The 23189-nt window shown below is 36.5% G+C and overlaps 1 protein-coding gene across 1 annotated transcript in view; it reads right to left on the reverse strand.

Moving 5' to 3' along the window:
- dlc1 (DLC1 Rho GTPase activating protein) overlaps positions 1-17829 on the reverse strand; it is a 132173-nt gene extending 114344 nt beyond the window's left edge. Inside the window, exons 1-2 of the mRNA XM_056236203.1 lie at positions 17594-17829; positions 14986-16462 (exon numbers count right to left, since the gene is read on the reverse strand). Coding sequence (XP_056092178.1) covers positions 14986-16386 — 1401 coding nt within the window. The 5' untranslated portion in view covers positions 16387-16462; positions 17594-17829. The remainder of the gene's footprint in view (positions 1-14985; positions 16463-17593) is intronic.
- Between the last annotated feature and the right edge of the window lie 5360 nt (positions 17830-23189).

The following is a 23189-nucleotide window of genomic DNA, read 5'->3' on the forward strand; positions in this document are numbered from 1 at the left end:
TAAATCCTTCAGTCAAGATATGAAAAGTTGGTAACACTTTACTTGAAGAGGTGTGCATAAGACTGACATGACACCTTCATAATCATGACAGGACACATGTCATGAATATGAAGGAGGTTTTATGCATGTTTATGACAACTGTCATTAAGTGTCATTCTCTCAATTATGACATTTTTAATGAAAATATGACATTGTTTGAGATGTCTTTGTTATGACACCTTGACATGACCCAATACATCATAACCTGTCAGTGTCTTTGCCATGACAACTAGACATTAATAAGAAAACACAACCGGTCATAAATATGTCATAAACATGACATAGCAGATTAATTATCAAACTTAAGAAACCACTTAGCTTTATGGGTTAACATTCCATTAAACTGTCAGGTGGTTGGTTTTGACATTGGCTGTCATGATGCCATTATAACGTTTTAATGACAAATTCATTTTGTACCAGTGTAGTTGAGGTCAAGACAAATATTCATGACAAAGTTATAATGGCCTCATGAAAGCCAATGTCAAAACCAACCACCTGACAGTTTAATGGAATGTTAACCCATAAAGCTAAGTGGTTTCTTAAGTTTGATAATTAATCTGCTATGTCATGTTTATGACATATTTATGAGTATATACATATATACAATATATATTATTTATGTATTGGTTTTTGTCAAGTTGTCATAAAGACATCTCAAACAATGTCATATTTGCATTAAAAATTTCATAGAGCAAATGACACTTAATGACAGTTGTCATAAACATGCATAAAACCTCCTTCATATTCATGACATATGTCATGTCATGATTATGAAGGTGTCATGTCAGTCTCATGCACACCCCTCAAGTAAAGTATTACCGAAAAGTTTACATGTTCCACCTTTTAAAGTTTTTGAAAGTCTGCACTTATTTGATATAAAATACATAATATTGTGCATATTATGCTAATTTAAATGACTGTTTTCTATTTTAAGACATTTTTGAATACAATTATTCCTGATGGCAAAGCTGAATTTTCTGCAGCTATTACTCCAGTCTACAGTGTCACATGATCCTTTATAATGCTGATTTGGTGCTCAATAAATATTTATTATCATAACCAATGCTGAAAACGGATGTGCTGCTTAATATTCATGTAGGAACAGTGATATTTTTTTTTTTTATAACATCAACCTTTTAAATGGTATCGGTACTTTAAATCACTACAGTGATACAGTGGCAGTGGGTCTCCAGAAGCAGAGTTGAAGAACTCTAAGGTAAATTAATTGAATTATCATAATGTAAATATACAGAACATCGGTTGCGAGAATACTTGGCAAGTTCCTTGTTTTAGTACGACAAATTATAGAAAATGTCAGCATACAATATTTACTTTCACACGTTGCCTCATACAGCAGTACATGACGGCTCATTTAGTATGACTCATGTACTTTCAAAAATACATGATTACTTGCCTAAAGTTAGCTCACAGAATTACAAATTCACCTATGATCAACCACCATAAAAATGTCACTGCAGATGTCACTGCAAATGTCACACACTGATACACAGACATATATTTGAAAACATTAAAACAAAAAATGTTTGTTAAAAAAAAAAACCTGTTCATAATAATACTGAAACAATAGGCCTAACATACTGAAGAAAACCCAAATGTATATTGTGTTTGCAATAACCTCATCACAGATTTTCAGGAAATGGCATAAGCAACAACATTCCTTTGGTAAACTCATTTACTTCAGTATCTGAAGTATTTTGCTAGATATTTGGCCTGAGTCTTGAACATGACATTACTGCATCATGTGACTGGAGCAGATGTCCATGTTTAAGTGGGACAGAGACTGGGTGTATTATGGAAGGGCACAGACCGACAGCTTCAGAATTTCCTTCCCAATTATTGTGCTGCATATTATTGATTAAGGTCAATCAAGGACACGCAGTGGAATCATTTAGCTTACTTCAGCGCTCCGGACACAGTAGCTACCAAAGAAAAATAAAGTTGCATTTTGTGGTTGGAAGGATCGCTCTTCTTTAGCATGTTGTCATGTTAGTTGTCCATTCTTAGTTTTAATATTTTGCTAAATCAGAATTACTTTTATCTAAACTGATGTGTATAATTTCAACCAGCATTGTTTGGACATGTACCATGCTAATACTATGATATTCTGGAGGAATTTACCATTAAAAAACATATATCATACTGAATGATTACCATGCACACTACCATTCAAAAATGGTAATAATATTTTTTTGTGAAAGAAGTCTCTTATGCTCACCAAGGCTGCATTTATTTGATCAAAAACAGTAAAACCAGTAATATTGTAAAATATTTTTAAAAATCTCAATAGAAGTTATCTATTTTAATATATATATATATATATATATATATATATATATATATATATATATATATATATATAAACAGTTTATTACTGAGATGGTAATTTTACTTTCAGTCTTCAGTGTCACAGGATCCCTCAGAAATCATTCTAATGTGCTGATTTGCTGCTCAAGAAACATTTTTTTTATTATTATGATTATGAAAGTTGAAAACAATTGTGCTGCTTAATGTTTTTGTGCAAACCTTGATACATTTTTTGCAGGATTCTTTCATAGATATTCCAAAAGAACCTTTATTTAAATTGTTTGTAACAATATAAACTGTCACTTCTGAATAATTTACAGAATCATCGCTAAATAAAAGTATTAATTACTTTAAAAAATATCTTACTGAATCCAAATGTTTGAGTGGAACGGTACATATACCATAAATATGGCAAATGTCTTTACATAGTTTTAAGATGATACCAAGTGCAAAACCTATGGTAATACCATGGTGCTTTTTTGTTAGCTTCTTAATGACAATTCTATTCAACTCATTCTCTCCCCAACACACACAGTCACCCACACACACTCTCAATCCACTAAGACTAAACACAAAACGTGGTGAGATGAGTCCATCCATCAACGCACTTAAAGCAGCAGGTGAAGAGCATCACAAGATACTGCCCAGATCAAATATAGGGAGCGCTACATTCTGACAACTAAATTGCACTTTACAGCAAGTTTGGACATATTGCTCCTAAGCCACATGTCCTCTTTTGAAACTAGCTGGCACACAATTCTAATCTTGTTTTGGTGGTTGGCCCTGACATAAAGCTATTCTTAACAGAGGAGAACTCTGAACCCCTGGCCTGGTTTAGAGTTCCCACTTGAATCATTTATTGGGAGTTGCAGCAATTGAAAATAAAAGGCACATGACCATAGAGTGGGGGCCGAGGGGCATCAGATGCTCTATGTACATAGAGGCCTTAAGCGGGTAGTTTCACCTCTTTCACTGAGTTTAAAACGCAGTTCAAAGGAACCAAACATGCTGCAATTCAGCTGGTTGTACATGCAGAACACTGCTTGTTTGTGAATGATAAATGAGTGTGAAACTGACACGTACAAATCTCTTGCTCTAGGAACGCAAACAAATGATATTATAAATATCCATTTTAAGCCTGATTGGGCTGATCAAAATGGTATGTGATCTACAGGGGGTGTTTAATAAGCTCTTAAATCTATTTTCTCATTTAAAGAATACTGCACAGTCAGCTCTTGAAGAAAAATCTTCCTTAAAAACCCCGCTGGGGACTAGAAAAACTCAGCATGAGTGTTATTGTGAGAGCAGATGCCCATTTCATTCTCCTACTGGACATTTTGAGTTCATTTGACATGGTTATTTATTGTTCCTCACTTTGCAGGACAAATCGCTTGACACTACAGTACCTCGGAGCATATAAACAAGACATACATCAACAATTCTCTTCTTTATACAGCACTTTTAAAGGGGACATATCATGAAAATATGACTTGTTTAAAGGGGCACTTGGCAACTATTTCAACTTAATAAAACCATTTAGAAATCATTTGAATGGTTTAATAACCTGTTTTGGAGAGAATGGTGACTTTACCCGCTCCCCCCAGCGTTCCCAGGTGGAAAACCAACCTTGCAGCATGGGGACTAACGTCCCGGTAAGTTGGAAATAGGAAGTCTTGGGAGAAGCGAGAACGAGCGAGAAACACGAACTGCTTTATGGCAATTCTACATAATTCTATGATACTGTGTATGATGGATTACCCACCTTGGTAGACATAGCTCCACACGATAAAGTTGGCCGGCTCCGATAATAACAAATGCACATGAGCAGCGGTGGAAAGGGGGAGGAGGGTCTCGCAAGTAGGGGTGGGGGAAAAAATCGATTCTTAGATGCATCGCGATGCGGACGATTCTGAATCGATTCACAAATGTCACAAATCGATTTTCCAAAAAAAAAAAATTTTTTTTTTAGATATATATTTATAATAACGTAAAATTGACGGAACGCAAAAGACGGAACTCTGAAGCGCGGAAGTGCAGTGCCCGGACCGTCTGTGGCGTGCACATAATAGAGACGCGATGGCGCGCAAGATCCAAACACACTCGTTAAAAGCTGACGTGTGGAAATATTTTGGCTTCTGAAGTTGAAGGGGGAAAGGAGCTGGACAGTCAAGAGTCAAACTAGTTGTAAGCTTTGTAGAATAAAACTAAAATATTTCGGAAACACGACAAATATGAGAAGCCATATGACCCTTTTCCACCCAGAGGAGGAAAAACACTCGTCTGTACCGGTCGTTGTTATATTATTAATTTACTACAAGTATGCTGCTAGTTCAGGCACACATTTTTTTTCCTGTTGGTTCTTTGCAATGTTAAAGGTGGGGTATGTGATTCTCTTTTTTGTACATTTTTTCAAAATAACTTGAAATCCTATTCCTAACCCACTTACAGCCACTGAGTTAGAAGCACTGAAATGAAAATTAAGCAATTTAATCATCTGTGGAACGGGCAGGACTCGAAAAACTCCAGCCAATCATTTCCAAGACCACCAGAATCATTGGACAGTAAGTCCGTCAATCAAACGGTTGTACCACACCCCCCTCCCCCCAGCGCGCGTGACCCCCCTCGTGCGCATACTCAAAGTTTGTGACGCATGTGCATCTCGTCAGTAAAGCCGGTTCCATGATTAGTAGTAAATCGTCATTACAATCTCTCGCGCATCTGAGTTTTCGCTCGTGCATGATTGCGCGTCCATGTTCTTCGAATGGGTGGAGTCAGAGCCGGCGTTGGAGGAAAGAAGGTAGGACCATTTGAATTGTATATTTTCAAAATCTGCCGGTCGTTTTCCAAATCACATACCCCATCTTTAATAAAATATATTGTACGTTAATTCTTTATGGGTCATTACTTTGTACTTTTAAAGCAAAGTATTTATAGTCACACACACACACACACAAAAAAAGATTCAGATAATCGATTTAGCATCGAATCGCAGCCCTCTGAATCGCAATCGAATCGAATCGTGAGGTGCCTAGAGATTCCCACCCCTACTCGCAAGTGTGGGGTTTTTTTGACAGTGTTGTTAAATATATGCCGCACAGCTGTAGGGGGAGCTCGATGAGAAAACATGCGACAACAAAAGTGAAAATCAGCGAAGAAATGAGATATATCCAGCTGCAGACCCGCAGCACCAACACCAGTTTCGGAACCCCAGCGCCAGAACCGGAAGTGAGGGGCGGAGTTATTGACAATGAGACAAGCATGGCGGAGAGCACAGTGAGTTGTCTAACGTTTTTGACATCATGTGGTGAAAAATTATCGCATATATTATTAAGTTCTGCATTTATCTGCTAAATATTTCATTTGTGCTTAACTTTATCATCTTATTGAAGCTTGAATATGTTGTCATATTTTATTGTATTAAACATTTTTTCTACGGATGGTTCGATAATTTTTTGCGTGTTGTAAATGGGCCTTGCGGTGACATTTTGAATACATATATCTTGTGAAGGTGTTAAAGTGTTTGTTCCACGTTCCTCTGTTATATGCATTGTTTGTGAGTTAATGTTACCTAATTATATGACTGAAGTTGATTTGTGTTATTTGTTGTTTGATGAAAAACAACTGTTTTCTTCTTCTTTTTAAGGTGACCATACTTCTTGTACTTCTTGGAACTTTACTTTACTTCTTGGCCATGACTTTAACTTACATATTTGTTGAGTCTCTTTTCTTTCTCTGCTTACTGAAAAAGGTGTATACATTTTATAAGCTACCATTTACTAAACATTGGGGATTAGTCTACAATAACTACAAATTAATTTAATATATATTCCTTCTGGAGATGCCCGAATGTTTCGTTCAAATATTTGACTTGCTCTATCCACATTATAATAGATATAGGATCTACAGATGTACACTACTTTGCATTGTGAAAAGCCAACGCTATCTCACGACCAATTCGTACAAATTCGTACGAGTGATTAAAAGGTGGCTAATTCGTACTAATTCATACGATCTCACTCGTACGAATTTGTACGATTTGTCTAAACCCACGTGATGGGTAGGTTTAGGGGCAGGGTCAGGGGTAGGTCATTCGTACGAAATCATACGAATTTGGTAACTCGTAAAATATGTACGAATTAGCAAAAATCGTACACATTTGTACGAGTGAGGTCGTATGAATTAGTACGAATTAGCCACCTCGTAAAATTCGTACGAATTGCCGTGAGATCGGGCTGGAAAAGCCAGTGTCAAGGTCCAGCACACTTCTGAATGATTGGTGCCAGTTTTCATAATTAATTTAACAATGGTATGTGTCACTTTACAATAGTTTGTTGCATTTTCTCTCATGCTAGTTTACAATTATTTGAAATACCTGATTGGTAAGTGTCAATTTGTGGTGCACAAACAACATACTCCTGCTTGTAAGAACCACTTTAATAAGAACATTCTACTAAAATAGCTAAATAGTTTCTATATTCTTGTATAGTTACAAATGACAGCTTAACTGTCAGTCCTACGTATATACAAATAGAAATAAATGTGTTATCATAACAACTGTATTTACAATATGTAGGTAAATACATTGTCAAAATTATAATAAAAAAAAGAACCATAGTAAATATAAATGCATACAACGGACCACGATATTAAAAATATGGTGAAGCCCAATGTTTGTAAAAATGAACACCGGGATGTAATGTCTGAAAGCATTATTATTAATAATTGTCTGCCGTTCATCTGTGCGTCAGATACGCATGTCACTTAATGCTAAAACTGCTACTGGAAATGGCTCCATTCCATCAGCCAACAGCAGATGCTCAGGGTCTAGTGGAAGAGCCTCTTTTCATTCGAATGAATGAAGACGACAAGGAAAAGGCCCTCAACAATCTCCTGGAATAATCAAAAGCTTCCAGAGAGCCCTTTCTATTTCATTTTGTGTTCAGGGATGACATGGAGTTATTTTTGCAAGAATGTAAGGACAAAATGGGCCTGAGAGTGAGTTCCTCATTTGATACACTGCAAGTTAAATTTATACAGGAGTGTCATGATAAAATGGGCCTAGGGGTGAATTGGTCATTTGTTGTATACATTGTTTCTTTCTTTTTTAGATTTTTGACATTATTTTACATAAAGAAAAATGCATGCTGCACATGTTCTTGTGAAATAAAGTATATTTTATATAAAATGCCCATAAGTTTCAAGCATTATTTTTCACCATCATGATCAGGAAGTAACTCTCATAATACAATGAAACGGATAACTATATACAATTATATTACACAAAATCAATGTTTTAAAATGCTTATTGTACTGTACCTTAACGTATCATTATAACATACGTATAAAGTATGACGTTACCTGTGTAATAAAAGCATACCGTTTCGTGTCTAAGCAAATTACGCTCCAAAACGTTAGGTGGCGTTACTCGGTTTAGAATGTAAGCTCCGCCCCTCACGTCCGGTCCTGGCACTGGTGTTAGAACCTAAGCGCCGCCCCTTACTTCCGGTTCTGGCGCTGGGGTTCTGAAACTGGTGGTGCTGCGGGTCTGCAACTGGATACTATCGAAGAAATGACTAGAGTTGCCAAGTTCCCCTTTAAGTGCTATTATCGGGTCCCTATAGCATACCAACCCAGCAAACGTGAAAAGTGAAAACCCAGTAATTTTGTTTTGCTAAGCCTTTCTCTGCAAGCATGTAAAAAAATAAGCCGATCAGATTTCGCTCCCTTTCTGGCATAGGCAGGGGATCTTATTATAATATTACCGCCCCTTAATCTGCACGTTTCCACCCACGGCACGACGTCATTTGGTTTTCGCAAGCGACAACAGTGTAACCAGTTCTAACGCAATGACAAAAGTTCGAGCAAAGCATGCAAGCTTAGCAGACTGTTCTGTTGTTGGATGCACATACGAGCACAGAACACTATTTTACCAAAAAATGTCACCTCTGTCTTATTAAGACCTCAGCGAACTCTGTACACTTGTGTAAAAGTTAAACATAACGTTACGGTACATGCAAGTCGAATCAATTTGACTCCACAACAACATACATGTATCCACTAGCCATAAACGTCCAGGTGCTTCTAAAACTTGCAACCTCTTCCAGAGTCTTTCCATAAGGCTGCACTCCGTGGTTATTTCTGACATTTTGGATGAATGAAATCCACGTGTTTTGTTATTGCCGGAGTATCCGAGGCTCGTGTAAAGGATCATCTGTCTTCTGAACACGGGCTGGGAGCAGCAGCTCATTTGCATTTAAAGGGACACACACAAAAACGGTGCATTTTGCTCACACCCAAAAAGGGGAAAATTTGACAAGCTATAATCAATTATCTGGGGGTATTTTGAGCTGTAATTTCGCATACACATTCTGGGGACACCATAGATTTATATTACATAAAGGGGAATAATATGTCACCTTTAACACAGCTGACCAACAGTACTTTTCAAAAGGTTAAGGCTTATTTAAGAAATTCATACTTAATACTATTCAGCAAAGATTCATTAAATTGATCCAATGTGACAAAGGCTTTTACATTGTTACAAAAAAATAAACAAAACATTAAGCAGCACAACTGTTTTAACATGTATATGTAATAATAAATAATAAGAAATGTAACTTGAGCACCAATCAGCATATTCGATTGATTTCTGATAGATCGTGTGACACTGAAGACTATAGTAATGGCTGCCAAAAATTCAGCTGTGCCATCACCGGAATAAATTGCATTTTAAAATATATTTATTTCTAATTTTAATAATATATTTTACATTATTACTGTTTTTACTGTATTTTTAATCAACTAAATGCATCATTTGCATCAAAGTAAATTATCTCCTAAGAGACTTCTTTCAAAAAAAAAAAAATTTGTCAGACTTTTGAACGGTAGATGATGTTGGGGATGCTGGTGCATTGGTTTCTTCCCTTTCTTAAGAGGATATTTGACTCAAAAAATATTTTTCTGTCATAATTTACTTACCCACATATGTTTTCAAACCTGTATCAACTGTGTTAGTGGTTTTTGGGGTCCCAAACAATTAACATTGGAATCCACTGATGGCCCCAAATACAGAGACACTTGTATATCTTCTTTTGTGTTCCACAGAAGAAATGCATGCATGAGGGTGAGTAAATGATGAAATTGTGAACTCTCCTTCAAGCTTAAAGCTGCAGTAGGGAGTTTTGAGAAAACGTTGACTTAGAAATGTTGAACAAGCACAACTTACAGGTCCCACCCCCTTGCTCTCTGCTGCGCTACAGCCCTCCCTCCACAGCTCCTCCCCCACAGCGGAGCCTGCCGTGAACGCGCAGGCTAGTAAGCAGGGCCACCGATGACGGCAAATAAACAGTTACGGCACATTCACAGGGACGAAACATCAACAATATGCTTTACATTGACTAAGGCCTGCCCATACTTTGACTACAAACTTGGTCCTCAAACCATTACGTATTTTGCAATACATGTAATGTAACTTTATAACGTTGCACCCTTTCTATAAGTTATAAATAGTTAGTAAGATAATATAACGGTAACTAACGTAACAGTGTAAGTAATTATTCTAGCGATATGCAGGCCTAATGCTAGATAAGGTTTGCTAGTACATTATTTCAGCAACATGACAAGCCAGTGAATTAGCAGGTTTCACTTGTTGCTTTGCACAGTGCGTGACATTTTATCTATGTTACGCGGCTAGAGTTTTGACACCGAGTCAATGGGCTCTGTCTAATTCTTGCTTTTTCGCTTGTTTATCGTCATTGGTATTTTTCCTTTTACCCGTCTTTGTTTAATGAGCAGGTGCTCGAGAAATTGCCAGTTTAGGTTGTTTCTCCGTCATAAGCACAGCTGCGGCACACCGGCAATCTTGAGTTTGAACGACTGGTACACGCTGTGCAAGAGAGGGGTGTGATCAGCGCGTACACGAGTGTGATTGACACTGCTAAGACATTCCTCCTGGCTCTGATTGGTTGTTTCTGACTGGGAGCGGAGTATTTCTGCAAATGGCAATAGGACCACTGGGAGGAGCCAGAGGAGCTTGATTTTTTCACAGAGTATCTGTCTCATATTCTACAGTCAGGACATAATGACAGTTTTAACAAATATGTAAAAAATATTTTTTTTACAAAAGTTACCTACAGCAACTTTAACTAGCACTTTCTTGATCAATAAACATCACATGATGACCATGCTGGTCAACTGCTTCATCAGTTTGCCTGGTTAAAAGCTTGACTGCTCATTAAATAGTGAGACCAAAGTGAAATACTGTATGATCAACACGGCTGCTCTAGAGACTTTGTGCATCTCAAGGCCAAATCAGCAGTATTCAACAGGGAGCTAATTATGAGATTGATCTTCACCATTAATATCTGTATCATCATAATTACTGTACCTTTGCACAATTTAATTATCCCTTTGTCTCTAAGGATGAGTGAAAAGAGATCTATAAACACAGTATGATGGGGCGAGGTACTTCCTTTTTATTAGAAACTTTATTAGAAATGTACACATTCATGCACATACACATATCCATATCCGGTATCTAAGAACATGCAAAAGTAATCTTTTACGTGCATAGCATGTACGCAAAATTTACCAGTTGGGTAGAATTGTCTGGGTATGTATATTTCTTATCATATGCATGCAAAAAGTGCGTATTTTATGTATGCTAAAAAATGCATATTGGATAAAAGGTCATTTAAGCTTATATAAAGAGCAAGCAAAGCTCGATCGGTCACATTCTCTGCTCCCTTTCTGTATACAGTTCATTCCAGTTAATATAATTTATTCATCATGCTGATAAGATTATGTGTCTTAATTTTCTAATGCGTAAAAAGCATTAATATAATTCATAATTTTATCTGTGGGCCTATAGCCAGAATATGATGTGCAGTTTCCCAAAAAACAAACACATTTTTATGTTGCCTATTCCTATTGTAGAAGTTTGGTGGAATTTTATTTACTGAATGAGATTGATCAGTATTGGAAGCACAGTTGTTTTATTTATAGAACTACAGAATAGCACTTATTGCCCTTACATTTCCCCCAAAGATGTTAAGATGTCCTGTTTTGTATTACGAGAAATAAAAGCTGTTAAATATATTTCCATGTGTCACTCTTCACAGTTCCTGGTACAGTAGTCCATGCTGTAAATGGCTGATTCAGGTGTTTAAAAAACAAAAAGTGCTTCACTCTGGTGTGTCCTGCTTTTTTTCACTCGCACAATCACATCCCTGTATATATTTCAGATATGCTGTGTTCTAGACTGTGAACATACCACAAGTGGTAGAATGACTTAGAACATTTAAGTAGCTTTTATAAACGTGCCTTAGGAAAAACATCACTGGAGTGCATATTGAGACAAAACAATGGCACTGACAACTTTAAAGATATGCCAGTGCAAGTTGCTTTTAGATAAAACAGCTTAAACATACATTTTAATCTGGGACTATATGGGTGATAAACATTTAAGGGGTCTTAGTATATAGCAATTTTGTTTGTTCTTTATTTTCATATAAGAACTTGAACTTGAACGTGTATCAGATAATATACTGTATTAAAAAAAAAACAGAATTGAATCATTAATCGAAATCGAATCGAATCTCATTGTGAATCAGATCAATACATTATTTGCAAAAATAGTTCCTGAATCGAAACGAAACCCTGTGACTCAAATCGATTATCTGTCTACCCAAAGATTCACACCCCATACCTTATGCACAAATCCATGCACACAGTCACAAGCGTACAAACACAAAGGGAGAGAGAATGTGATCTCAGACAGTTGCTTAATATGGGGAGTGATTTTTGTAACAGTCACTGTGTTAGTGCCACTTAAACGGTTCCAAGAATCTCAAATCCACCATGAAGCCCAGATTCATACTTCAACTCCCTGATAAATCCCCCGAATGACACAATCCAGCACATTCAGAGTGTCTGCGTGTGAGCAGCATCATGCGTAAAAGGGAAATACTTCAGTTATCATTGGTCTCATCTCCAAAATCAACATTGCTGTGTTGTTGACAGAATAACCAAATGAGTATCTATCTCTCCGTCTACATTAATAATACAATCCTTTGCTAATTTTATTGCTCGTATAATTGGAATAAGCAGGATTCCTTCAGTACTCAAAAGTCAAACACAAACTCCCACACTCAAGACTCCCGTTGCTCACTCTGTCCTTCAACTTATAATAGTTCGTGTCTCCATTAGCAGTAGAAAAGAGTCGTTCAAGCCCTTAAATGGCTCGCATTCATTCCAGCGTTCCGTAACAAAGACAAATCCCCACAAGAACTCCAGCCACCAGCCCTGGATTTCAACCTCACAAATAAATGACAATTACACAGCGTGGCGTGTTTTGCTTGGGCTGGTTCCTTTCTAATGGATCCTGCTGTATAAATAATGACTGTGTTTTGGACGACGCCTCCAGGGTCTTGTGGAATAGGGCAAGGATGAATAAACACAGAAAGCTATGAGAGACTTTACCTAAGGGACCGAGGTTGGCAAGGCGGGCTGCTGTCAATCACCTACGTAAACACATAAAGGTAAAAATACATGCATACAAGCACACCCAAAACAGATTACACAAACTACCTGTCACACATCAGCAGACACACAAAGCCTACACATTCTCACACGTACTCTATTCGTGCCATTTTAGGTCTCGTGTGACGCGAGTTTCTTGGACCGTGGAACATTCCACAGATGCCCATGGCCAAGGATGTAAGCCGGAGTGATGTCATTGCTTTCAATAGGGCGTGGCAGTGAGCTGGCATAGTGATTTAGGATGTGGTGTTTGAAAAGCATGGTGCTATATGAATGCTTTTAATCAGAACTGTGTATACAAGCAAGAACAAACATGGAGAAGGAAGAAAGCATCTGTAGAAGAAACATGCTGGAACCGGTTTGTAAGCAGCTAAAAATAAAAGCCAGCATGCACACTGGCCACTCATGAAGAGATGTGTGCAGTGCACAGAACAATAATAAAAAAAAGTACATGTTTTTTATTAAAAGATATACCTTTATTCAGCAAGGATGCATTAAATTGATCAAAATTGACAAAAACAAAATAATACTGTATTCAGTATTCAAATAAATACTGTTCTTATGAACTTTCATCAAATAAAAAAAAATACTCACAGGAATATTAAGCAGCAAAACCGTTCTCAACATGAACGGTTGCACTTTATTTTACGTCCACCTACAGTCTACTTACCTAAGAAAGTACTGGGTAATATAACATAGGTTATGGTTACGTTTAGTGTAGGTTCAGGGTTAGTACCTAGTTATTACTCAGTTAATGCAATTACTATACATGTACATGGGGAACAGTAATGTAAAATAACATGCTACCACATGGACAATAAAAAAAAATGCTTCTTGAGCACCAAATTGAAAGATGTCTGAAGGATCAAGTGACATTGATGAGTAATGGCTGCTAAACAAAACAGCTTTGCCATCTCAAGAATAATTTACATTTATATATATTTTCAAATAGAAAACAGTTATTTTAAATTTTATTTCCATTTAACAATATTACTGTTTTTGCTGTTTTTTTGATCTAACAAATGCAGCCTTGATGTAAAAACATTAAAAGATCTTAACAACCTCAATCTTTTGAATGGAAGTGCAACTGAACATTGTCGTTGCAGCCCTCTGTATGTGCAAACTTATCTAACACTATGGTAATATGTTCTGAGTGGTTGCCACGGCATTGCTATGTGGTTGATAAGGTGTTCTGAGTGGTTGATAGTTGCTGACCATTCTGAATGGATACAGGTGGTTGCTTACTGACTGAAGTCAAAAGTGCCCATTGCATTTGCGTGAATAGATATGACTTGAGTTCCTACTTTTTCACTGTAAGTCTACACAAATTCCCCCAGGTGATACGCCAGGTGAGATTCAGGTGAAAAACGTAAGTCTGATATACAGTAGCTTAGAAAAGTAATGGCACACATCTCTTCAACAAACTACAGTACATAATTTGTGTTACCAATCATGTTGGTAACACAAATTGGTTGGATGAATTTCCCTCCAAAGTTTCATACTTTTTGGAGTTTGGGGTTTTGAAAAACGAACAAAAACAAACTACAGTACACTACAGTATGAGCTGCGGTGCTCACGTGAGAGATGCAGGTTTGAAACAAGCCTGATCCCATTCCCGCTGTCTTCCACCCCATAACTTCTGGTCTGCTCTCTATGGTCTCTATAATAAAAACTTGCAAAAATACCCAAAAAGAAAAAAAAAAAAGAAACAGTCAATACAGTGTTTAATGCGAATCTAATTGAAATCTTGTGATGCATGAAATCCGATTTCAGTTTATTTGGATGCTTAATTGCTTTGTAACAGACATTTTTTGTGGAAATTCCCACAGAATTTCCCATACTGACTGACTGACCTTAAAAGCATGGCACATAATGGGAACAATCCCATGGGCCCATCCCATTTTTTCATCTTTTTATTTCCCTTGAGTAAAAATAAAACTGAATGGAAAGTTATTGAAACCTGTCATAAAATTTACATGATTAAGGAGGTTGACTATTTCAGTACAAACAAAATCATACCTGTCAATTATTGTTAACTCAAAAAAAAAAAAAAAACAGCAAAATATATGTAAAACATCTTACCTTGCTTGTACGAAGCTTGACAAGGGAACTTTCAGCTTTTGGGTCAATCTCAGGTTCCTTGGCTGTATTTGTATTTTGATATCTCTGAAGTTCCTCATAGAGTCCCTCAGGTTGAGGATCTCCTCTAGTTGTCTCCTTTAGCCTTGAGTTTTGATCCTCTGAGTTTGTCAAATTCTCACAGTTATTGGTGTTTGAGTCTGTACATGTTAAATGTTCTGGCATCTCTGCCGATATCTGAGCAGAAGCATCATCTCCAGATTCAGGAAAGGACCCCTCATGGATGGTCTGGAGTTTTGAGGAACAATCATGCCATGTCTCCATTGTGTCAGTTTTCCCAGATGGTTCCAGTTGAAAAGTTTCACAAGCAGGTGTTTTAAAACTTCCATCCTTTAACACCACATGATCAGGACATTTAAAAATGCCATCACCCTGATTTGCATTGTCTTGTAGACTTTGAGTCACTATGTGATGTTTGCACACTATACTTGCTTTATTAGCATCTAAGCTAGCTTCTGGAATGTGATGAGTTTCTTGAGAAGTTGACGATGATAAAAAGTTTGGGATCATAGTTTCATCTGTGCATGAGCATTCAACTTTGCCAGATGTTAAAATCGTCTGTTCAGACATTTCACAACAATGTCCTTCCACAATAATGTGTTGGTCAGCAGATTTCTGTTGTGAGTCAGAGGTGGGAGGTTTATTAGTTATGTCTGTAATTCCGCTTGTGACACTCATGTGCTCAAGTAACATCTGACTACTCACAGTGACCTTCACTAATGATTCTATATTTTCTACAGAAGTTCCACTTTTGGTAGAAGTCAGCTCAGAACAGTCAACTTTGAAAGAATTGTTTAAGGAGATACTGTCCTTTAACTCAGATGATAAATCGTTCGTTCCCTCTGTTTGAGCCAATACTGTGGTAGTAGGCACAGAATGTGTCAGGCTATGGGGAGAAGATACTTTATCCTTGTTTAGTTCCTTATTATCTGGATCTCCATTGTGAGCTTGCAAATTTCCCGAAGCAGAACACTGCAATTCATCTTGATCTGCCAAGTTGTCTGAAGGTAGCCTACTATCTTGGTCACTCTTGTGCCGTGCTGTCTCGTTGACAGTATCGCCAGGCATCAATGTTCGGCCCTTTGCACCATCGCAGTTAGGTTGAGATCCACCCTGAAACTTCTGTACTATCTTCTCCATCCTTTTCATTCCATCTCCACTACCATTTTCAGGGCAGGATAAAGTCCAAGGCTGGCGATGACCACACTCGGGCATCGAGGCACACCTGCCACGCCTGTACCGCACATGGCAGCAGACCAAGTCTAGGTCATCATAGCTGTACTGTAATCCTGTGCGTGGGATCACATGATCCTCCCAGCTTCTTTTATGAACGGCAACAGGCATGGCCAGATCCCTCTGCTAGCCCATAGAGCCTTATTATTACAACCCACGGAAAGCACAAAACCAGATACAGGTCCTTCTGCAGAGAAAGAGAGCATTTCTTACTTCATTGTCAAACACTTACAAGTAATGACACAATCTTTATATGTGAGAGAAATGAAAATGCCACGTGTAATGAATGCTATTTACATTGAATCTCAAGTGCTCTTAAACTTGTTTAGTCAGAAAAGTCTGTTCTATGTTACACTGAAAAGCGCATTAACAACTTAATGCCACAAACCTTGTGAACATTATAAATACTATAGATTTATTTTTTTAACAATTAAGTGTACACTGACCAACATTGAAGTGTTCACAGCTTTTGACTTATTTTGGATACTTACAGAGATGAGATATATTTATTATATATATATATATATATATATATATATATATATATATATATATATATATATATATATATATATATATATATAATATTTAAAAGATTTCAAAAACGTCTGCATAAATCGTGAAGAAAAAAAATAGACAAATCACATTTACCCTTGCGCCAAGTGTTGAGTCAGCCAAGCATTTCAGCAGACCCTCCACCCACTTAAAAGTACAGTAATACTTCTCTACATTTTGCACAAGTCATTCTTCAGTGATTAGCCATCAATGACTGACTTCTTTTTAAAATTAGACCAGAAGGAAAGTCTCAAGATGGAAAGAAGTGGAGTAATAAAAGACCGTTGGGGGAAAACCACACAGCATGGTGAAATGTCAGAAGCTCTTGTAGTCCCTTAGGTCTGATAGATCTTCATGACGTTTATGTGAAGTCAGCAGTTAGCGGCGAGCGTTCAGAGAAGGTCCTAACCAGGACATTCCTCTCACATCTGGCTAGAAGTTACTCCCTCTGTGGAACATCTGGTCACGAAGTCCAGCCTGACAGAGCTCGGTTTCCTTTGCCAAGCGCTTTCGTGAATTATTAATTTTCGATAAAGACAGTTATCTTCATAAAGAAAGATAATCCTTAGTTGCTCACGTCACTGACATCCTGAACTTACTTTGTCCATTTTTGGTAATGTCTAAGTCTCAGTATTAGTCGGTAGTCCCTGCTGGAATAACTGAATATCCTAATTTGTATATAAACAACAAAAACGTGACAGTAAGCCAGCGCAGTGGATATTTTTAAAGAGACTGATAAGCAGATGGACAGTCTAAGTATTACCTGAACGATTCTTCTCTTGTCCTCCTTTTCCTCTGGCCTTGTGAGTGTGTCACCCCGTGTTGGTACCGTTCGTCTGTGGCGATGGAGCGGTCAGTTACCCACTCTCCCCGTCGTGTGGTGAGCTCACCCTCTGACACAGCTAGCTCTGTTCTCAAGCCAGCCAGGACGTCAAGGTCATGTGTCTCCAGGGGTCAACAGCTTCTCTATGGTCCAAACAATTCCTGCTTTGAAGAGGTCTAAAGAGAAATACAGAAGAAATACATTGTATTAAATAATTCTCCAAGGTGATATAGATATGAATTTTGTTTGAAGCCTCTAGACTAGTACTTCAGTTCTGTTGATATATCAAATGTTCAGCTGTCAGAACAGCAACGCTCCTCTGCAATAAGAGTCCCTAATTGGTTCTGCAACCAATTTGCGTTATTCCTTCAATGAAGCGGTTTGGAAAGATGATGCAAGAACTCCACAAGAGGGAGGAGGAATCTTTCGCTTTGACCAATCTCTCCCCAGACGTCTGGGGCGATCACTGATATTGGTCAGTTCCTGTTGAAACCTTTTCTCCCTGGTAGACACAAGGAGGAGGAGAAGAAAACAGAGACACGTGGAGCTTGAAAAGTGGAGAGCATGTTGTCATCTTGACGACATGTTCTTTTTGTTTTTGACAGTCTCAAGTCACTGTTTCTCTTTCCCTCTCTCCTCCTCCATCTCTTGCTTTCTCAAATTCTTTTTTTAGAAACAAGCCTCTTCATATCCTCTCTATGTGCAGTTCTTCTGGAAACTGACAGTTGTATACTTTTCTTACTTTTCTCTCTCTCTCTCTCTCTCTCTCTCTCTCTCTCTCTCTCTCTCTCTCTCTCTCTCTCTCTCTCTCTCTCTCTCTCTCTCTCTCTCTCTCTCTCTCTCTCTCTCTCTCTCTCTCTCTCTCTCTCTCTCTCTCTCTCTCTATCTCTCTCTCTCTCTCTCCTTTTCTTTCCCCCCTCCCTATTTCCGTGCTGTTCATAACATTTAATTCTTCCTATAAAATCGGCATGCCACATTCTCTTTTCTCTCACAGACATTCTCACACAGACACACACACACACACACACACACACACACACACACACACACACACACACACACACACTCTTTCCACGCCTCTCTCTGTGTGTGTATTAGTGTCTTAGCTGGGAAAAGCACTCTCCGGTTTTGATTAGAAGCAGACAGGGTGCTGTGTAAAGGTTTGAGTCAGAGGGCCAAGTCAGATTGCAGTAATGCTTTGGCACTCATTTCTGATAACTAACACAACAGCTCAAGCATTCTTCTTATGACTGTTGCAAGCATTTATTTATCTAAACTCAACTAACCACCCTTTACACAAGCATTGTTACAGTATATTTAAAAGTCCAATGCACATAAAGGTAGTAAATGATAAGTATACATTTATAAACATTTACAAATAATGAATAGTTTCAACTTTAGATCGAAAACTGCAAAAAAAAAAAAAAAAAATAATAATAATAATAAATGAATTGTATAGATGTGTAAGGGTGAATCCAGGTCATTTGAGGCACTCTTTTGCAATTGAGATGACTGTCCAAGGTACTAAATGAAATAATGAATAGGTTCAAGATTGGGTACTGCAAAAACATGAACAAATAAATGGTTCGTAAAAACAACAAACGAAGAATGTATTACCAGACTGTGGTTATGAGTTGAATAACATGAATAAGTGTATAAGTGTAAAGTGCTTAAAATTCAACATTTGTAAAATGTCTGTTAAGCATTTTGTTAACAATTTATTAATTTAAGCTTTAATCATTAAACCATCTGTCAAAATCATTTGTAGATTTTTAAAAAGTGCATGATTGTATGAATTGAAAGATTATGACATTTGTAAGCATTTCAATTTAAACAATGATCTGTTAATCATTATGTTTACAGTAATACGTTCGTAAACATTTATATTTTTACTAGCATACTCATATTTCTAGCTATGTGAATATATATTCACTAATGATCTGTTAAGCATAGTTTAATGTTATTTATTAATTAAACTTATTATAAAGTGTTACCCATAATGGTAATTTTGGTGCAAAACACATTTTGGTTTCACTTTATTTTGATGGTCCCTTTAACATGTTCTGTTGACCACAACAAGTAACGTTGCACATACATGTTTACTAACTCTCATTAGAGTGATAGTAGAGTATTAATAGACTGGTAGGGTTAGGGTTATAATAAGTTGACATGTAGTTGCAAAGTTACTTATAGTCAGTAGAATGTATGTTGGAGGAGCATCACAATAAAGTGTTAGCAGATAAAGCAGACAGTCTACTAATACTCTAATGAGAGTTAGTTGACATGTAGTTGCAAAGTTACTTTGAGTCAACAGAATGTTCAAAAGGGACCTTCAAAATAAAGTGTTACCCAAGTTTTTATTGCTTCAACACTTAGTATACTATAATAGAGGATATTCCTTGAATCATACATCAACAGGAAAAAAAAAACAACAACTTGTGTTTCAAAAATAAAATAATAGTTCATTTATCAAAACAATGTAATACAAACAGTCCGACGCGTGTTCTCTTATAGTAATCAAACTGACCCATGTATGTTGACCCCTTAACCAACCCTTACACCAACCTTACCCATACCCGTATCACACCTCAATAGCAGCAAGGGTGTTTTGCAATATAACATAACACAATAAATACATTGTACCTAACAAATATTATTATTATTTGTATTATTATGTTGTAAGTACATAGTAAAGACACCTAATATAAAGTAAGACCAGTCACTCTTTTATTGTTCAGTTTTCTCTTGAACATCCAGTTCACTTGTAGCTTAACACCTTTTTTGCATTTGTAAATGTAAAAATGCATTAGGACATTTGTAAGTATTTTAATTTACATTAAATAATGATCTGTTAAGCATTATAATGTTTGTTAATTATTTATTAATAAAAGTTATTATAAAGTGTTATAAACACTTAAACTCTATAATAATAATAATAATAATTAGCTCAAACCTCCTTACACAAATACTTGACAAAATTGATAAAATAATTATTGCCGTTATTATAGTTTATTATTGTTGTTTTTGTTGATATTATAAAATTATTATAGACTATATAAAATTACTATTTTTTTTACTATATATATTTTTTATATTAACAGAAACTTTCTAAAATTAAAAAAATAACTATAATAATAATAATTATAATAATTATTATTAGTTATTTTTTAATAGGTCTTAAAAAAAACCACTAGAACTGTTATAGCCAGGATTGCTTGAGGGACATTTTTCTCCATATCTTGGAAAAGTTCCATGTCAAATCTCTTTGACAGTGGCTTACTTGTTCTTGGGCAGCTTCAAAATAAAACAAGGTATAGTGCATTTCACTTTGTGAGTTGGCTATTCATTACCTAATATAGACATGTTTCTTGACGGTCACCCTTTCTCTCTCTCTCTCTCTTTCTCACTGTCGATTTGTTGTTTAAAGGGAAAGGACTTGGAACCCATACAGAGTAAATGGACGTTCACACTGACACCCTTTTGCAGTGGCAAAGCGACCGGAAGTCATTCTCTCTCAATGGGGGTTGGCAATTTCCTGCAACATTGATTGTTGGTGACATGAGTGTGTCCAGCAACACAACACAGTTTAGAAAAGCGTAACCATATGCAAATAATCTAGGCAAGACAGAGGCTAATGTTACTATTGGGATTTGATGTTAATGTTATGATTTAAAGGAATAGTTCAACAAAAAAAGAAGAAGAAATATTCTGTCATAATGTACTCACCCTCATGTTCGTAGCCAAGCCATTATGGTTTCCATTTTTTAAAAAAGAAACATTTTTCAAACTATCTTCTTTTATGTTCCACACACGGATGACATGAGGGTGCACGAGTTAATGATGACATAATTAAAAAAATGTGAGGTATACTTTGCCTTGAACTATATGATTTGTTTCTAGCCACATGGAACAATATATTCCATCTATTCATTCATCAATTCATCCATCTTCCTGTTATTCCTGCTTATTTGCAGGGTCCGCTTCACACACACATTTGTTTAGCACACATTTTATGCCGGATATATATATACACACACACACACTTGAAAACAATGCCACATGGCTGGCATTCTGAATGAGTGATCCATATATTGATACTCATTCATCTTATTCATGATATATCACACACAGCAGGAGTTTATATCTAAACACTTTCCTCTGCAATATTCATATTTTATTTCGCAGCAAGAAAATGGATTTCTTGTCCAAATAAAATGACAATGTATTTGACTAGAAATCCCTTACATTCAATACAGCCAATAACTCAGCTCACCATAAACCATTTTTTTTCAGTGGCTTTCAAAAAGTGGTGAGGATTTTTTTTTTACTTTGGCAAATGTTGGGGACATTAGACCCTTCTCAACTGCAAATTACGCCTATGGAAATACAAAAATCTTCTAAGCAGTCAAATAATATGAGTTACATATTAATACTATTAATAATAATATTAATATTACTTTAGATGTGTAATGTCAAATGCTCTTTTGAAATTTCTACTAATCAAAGAACCCTGAAAACAGCAGATTAGAATGATTTATGAAGGATCATGTGACACTGACGATTGGAGTAAAGAGGCTGAAAATTCTGCTTTGACATCACATAAATGAATTACATTTTAAAATATATGAAAATAGAAAACAGTTTTTTTTTTACTTTTAATTATATTTCATTTTACCACGCAACACAGGCTCATTGAAAAATGTACCTGTGGCAACATTTTAGCTAAATGTTCATATCACTGCAGTTTCTAACAGAAATGAACACTGGAGGCAGTAAAACAGCAAGCACGCACAATTATGATTACAGGGCAGATTATGGATTAATAAAGACTTGTTTTCACGCGGCTCCTTGCAAAATGATGCTGTGACCTCAAACCACTTTTTACCATAGTGCATGATTTGTAAACTAATACATTTTAGAGTTTGCATCACTTAACCAGCTCCATATTTTAGGTTTTAACGGAAGACTAAGCTTGCTCGGTAGCTCAGCTGTAGCCCACAGAGGTGTAGGCCTACTTGTGATGTGGAGAACTCGGGTATGAATCCCGTGGAAAACGAGTCACGCTCAAATGGTAACAATTGTGTTTTTATGTTACATTTGCATTTGTTTACACTATTCAATTCAGAACTGCGGTGATACAAACTCCAAATAAAACGTTGCCATGTACTACGGAAGCGTATTGCATTCACTTGAGGAAAAAAATCGACTCTGTTTTTCTGAATTAACGAGTTAATTATCTCAGAATTACGAGATAATTTTTCATGAAAAAAAAATGTTTTGCTCTGTTTTTCTGAATTAACGAGTTAATTATCTCAGAATTACGAGATAATTTTTCATGGAAAAAAGTTTTTTCTCCGTGTTTCTGAATTAATGACTTAATTATCTCAAAATTATGAGTAACTCATTAATTCATAAAAACAGAGTGAAAAAAAATGTTTTTCAAGAAAAATGTATCTCATAATTCTGAGATATTAAGTCATTAATTCAGAAAAACAGAGCAAAAACTTTTTTTTTCACGAAAAAATATCTCGTAATT

Source organism: Rhinichthys klamathensis, unplaced genomic scaffold, assembly GCF_029890125.1.
Source record: "Rhinichthys klamathensis goyatoka isolate OS25496 unplaced genomic scaffold, OSU_Roscu_1.1 h1tg000440l_1, whole genome shotgun sequence".
NCBI classification, from domain to species: domain Eukaryota; kingdom Metazoa; phylum Chordata; class Actinopteri; order Cypriniformes; family Leuciscidae; genus Rhinichthys; species Rhinichthys klamathensis.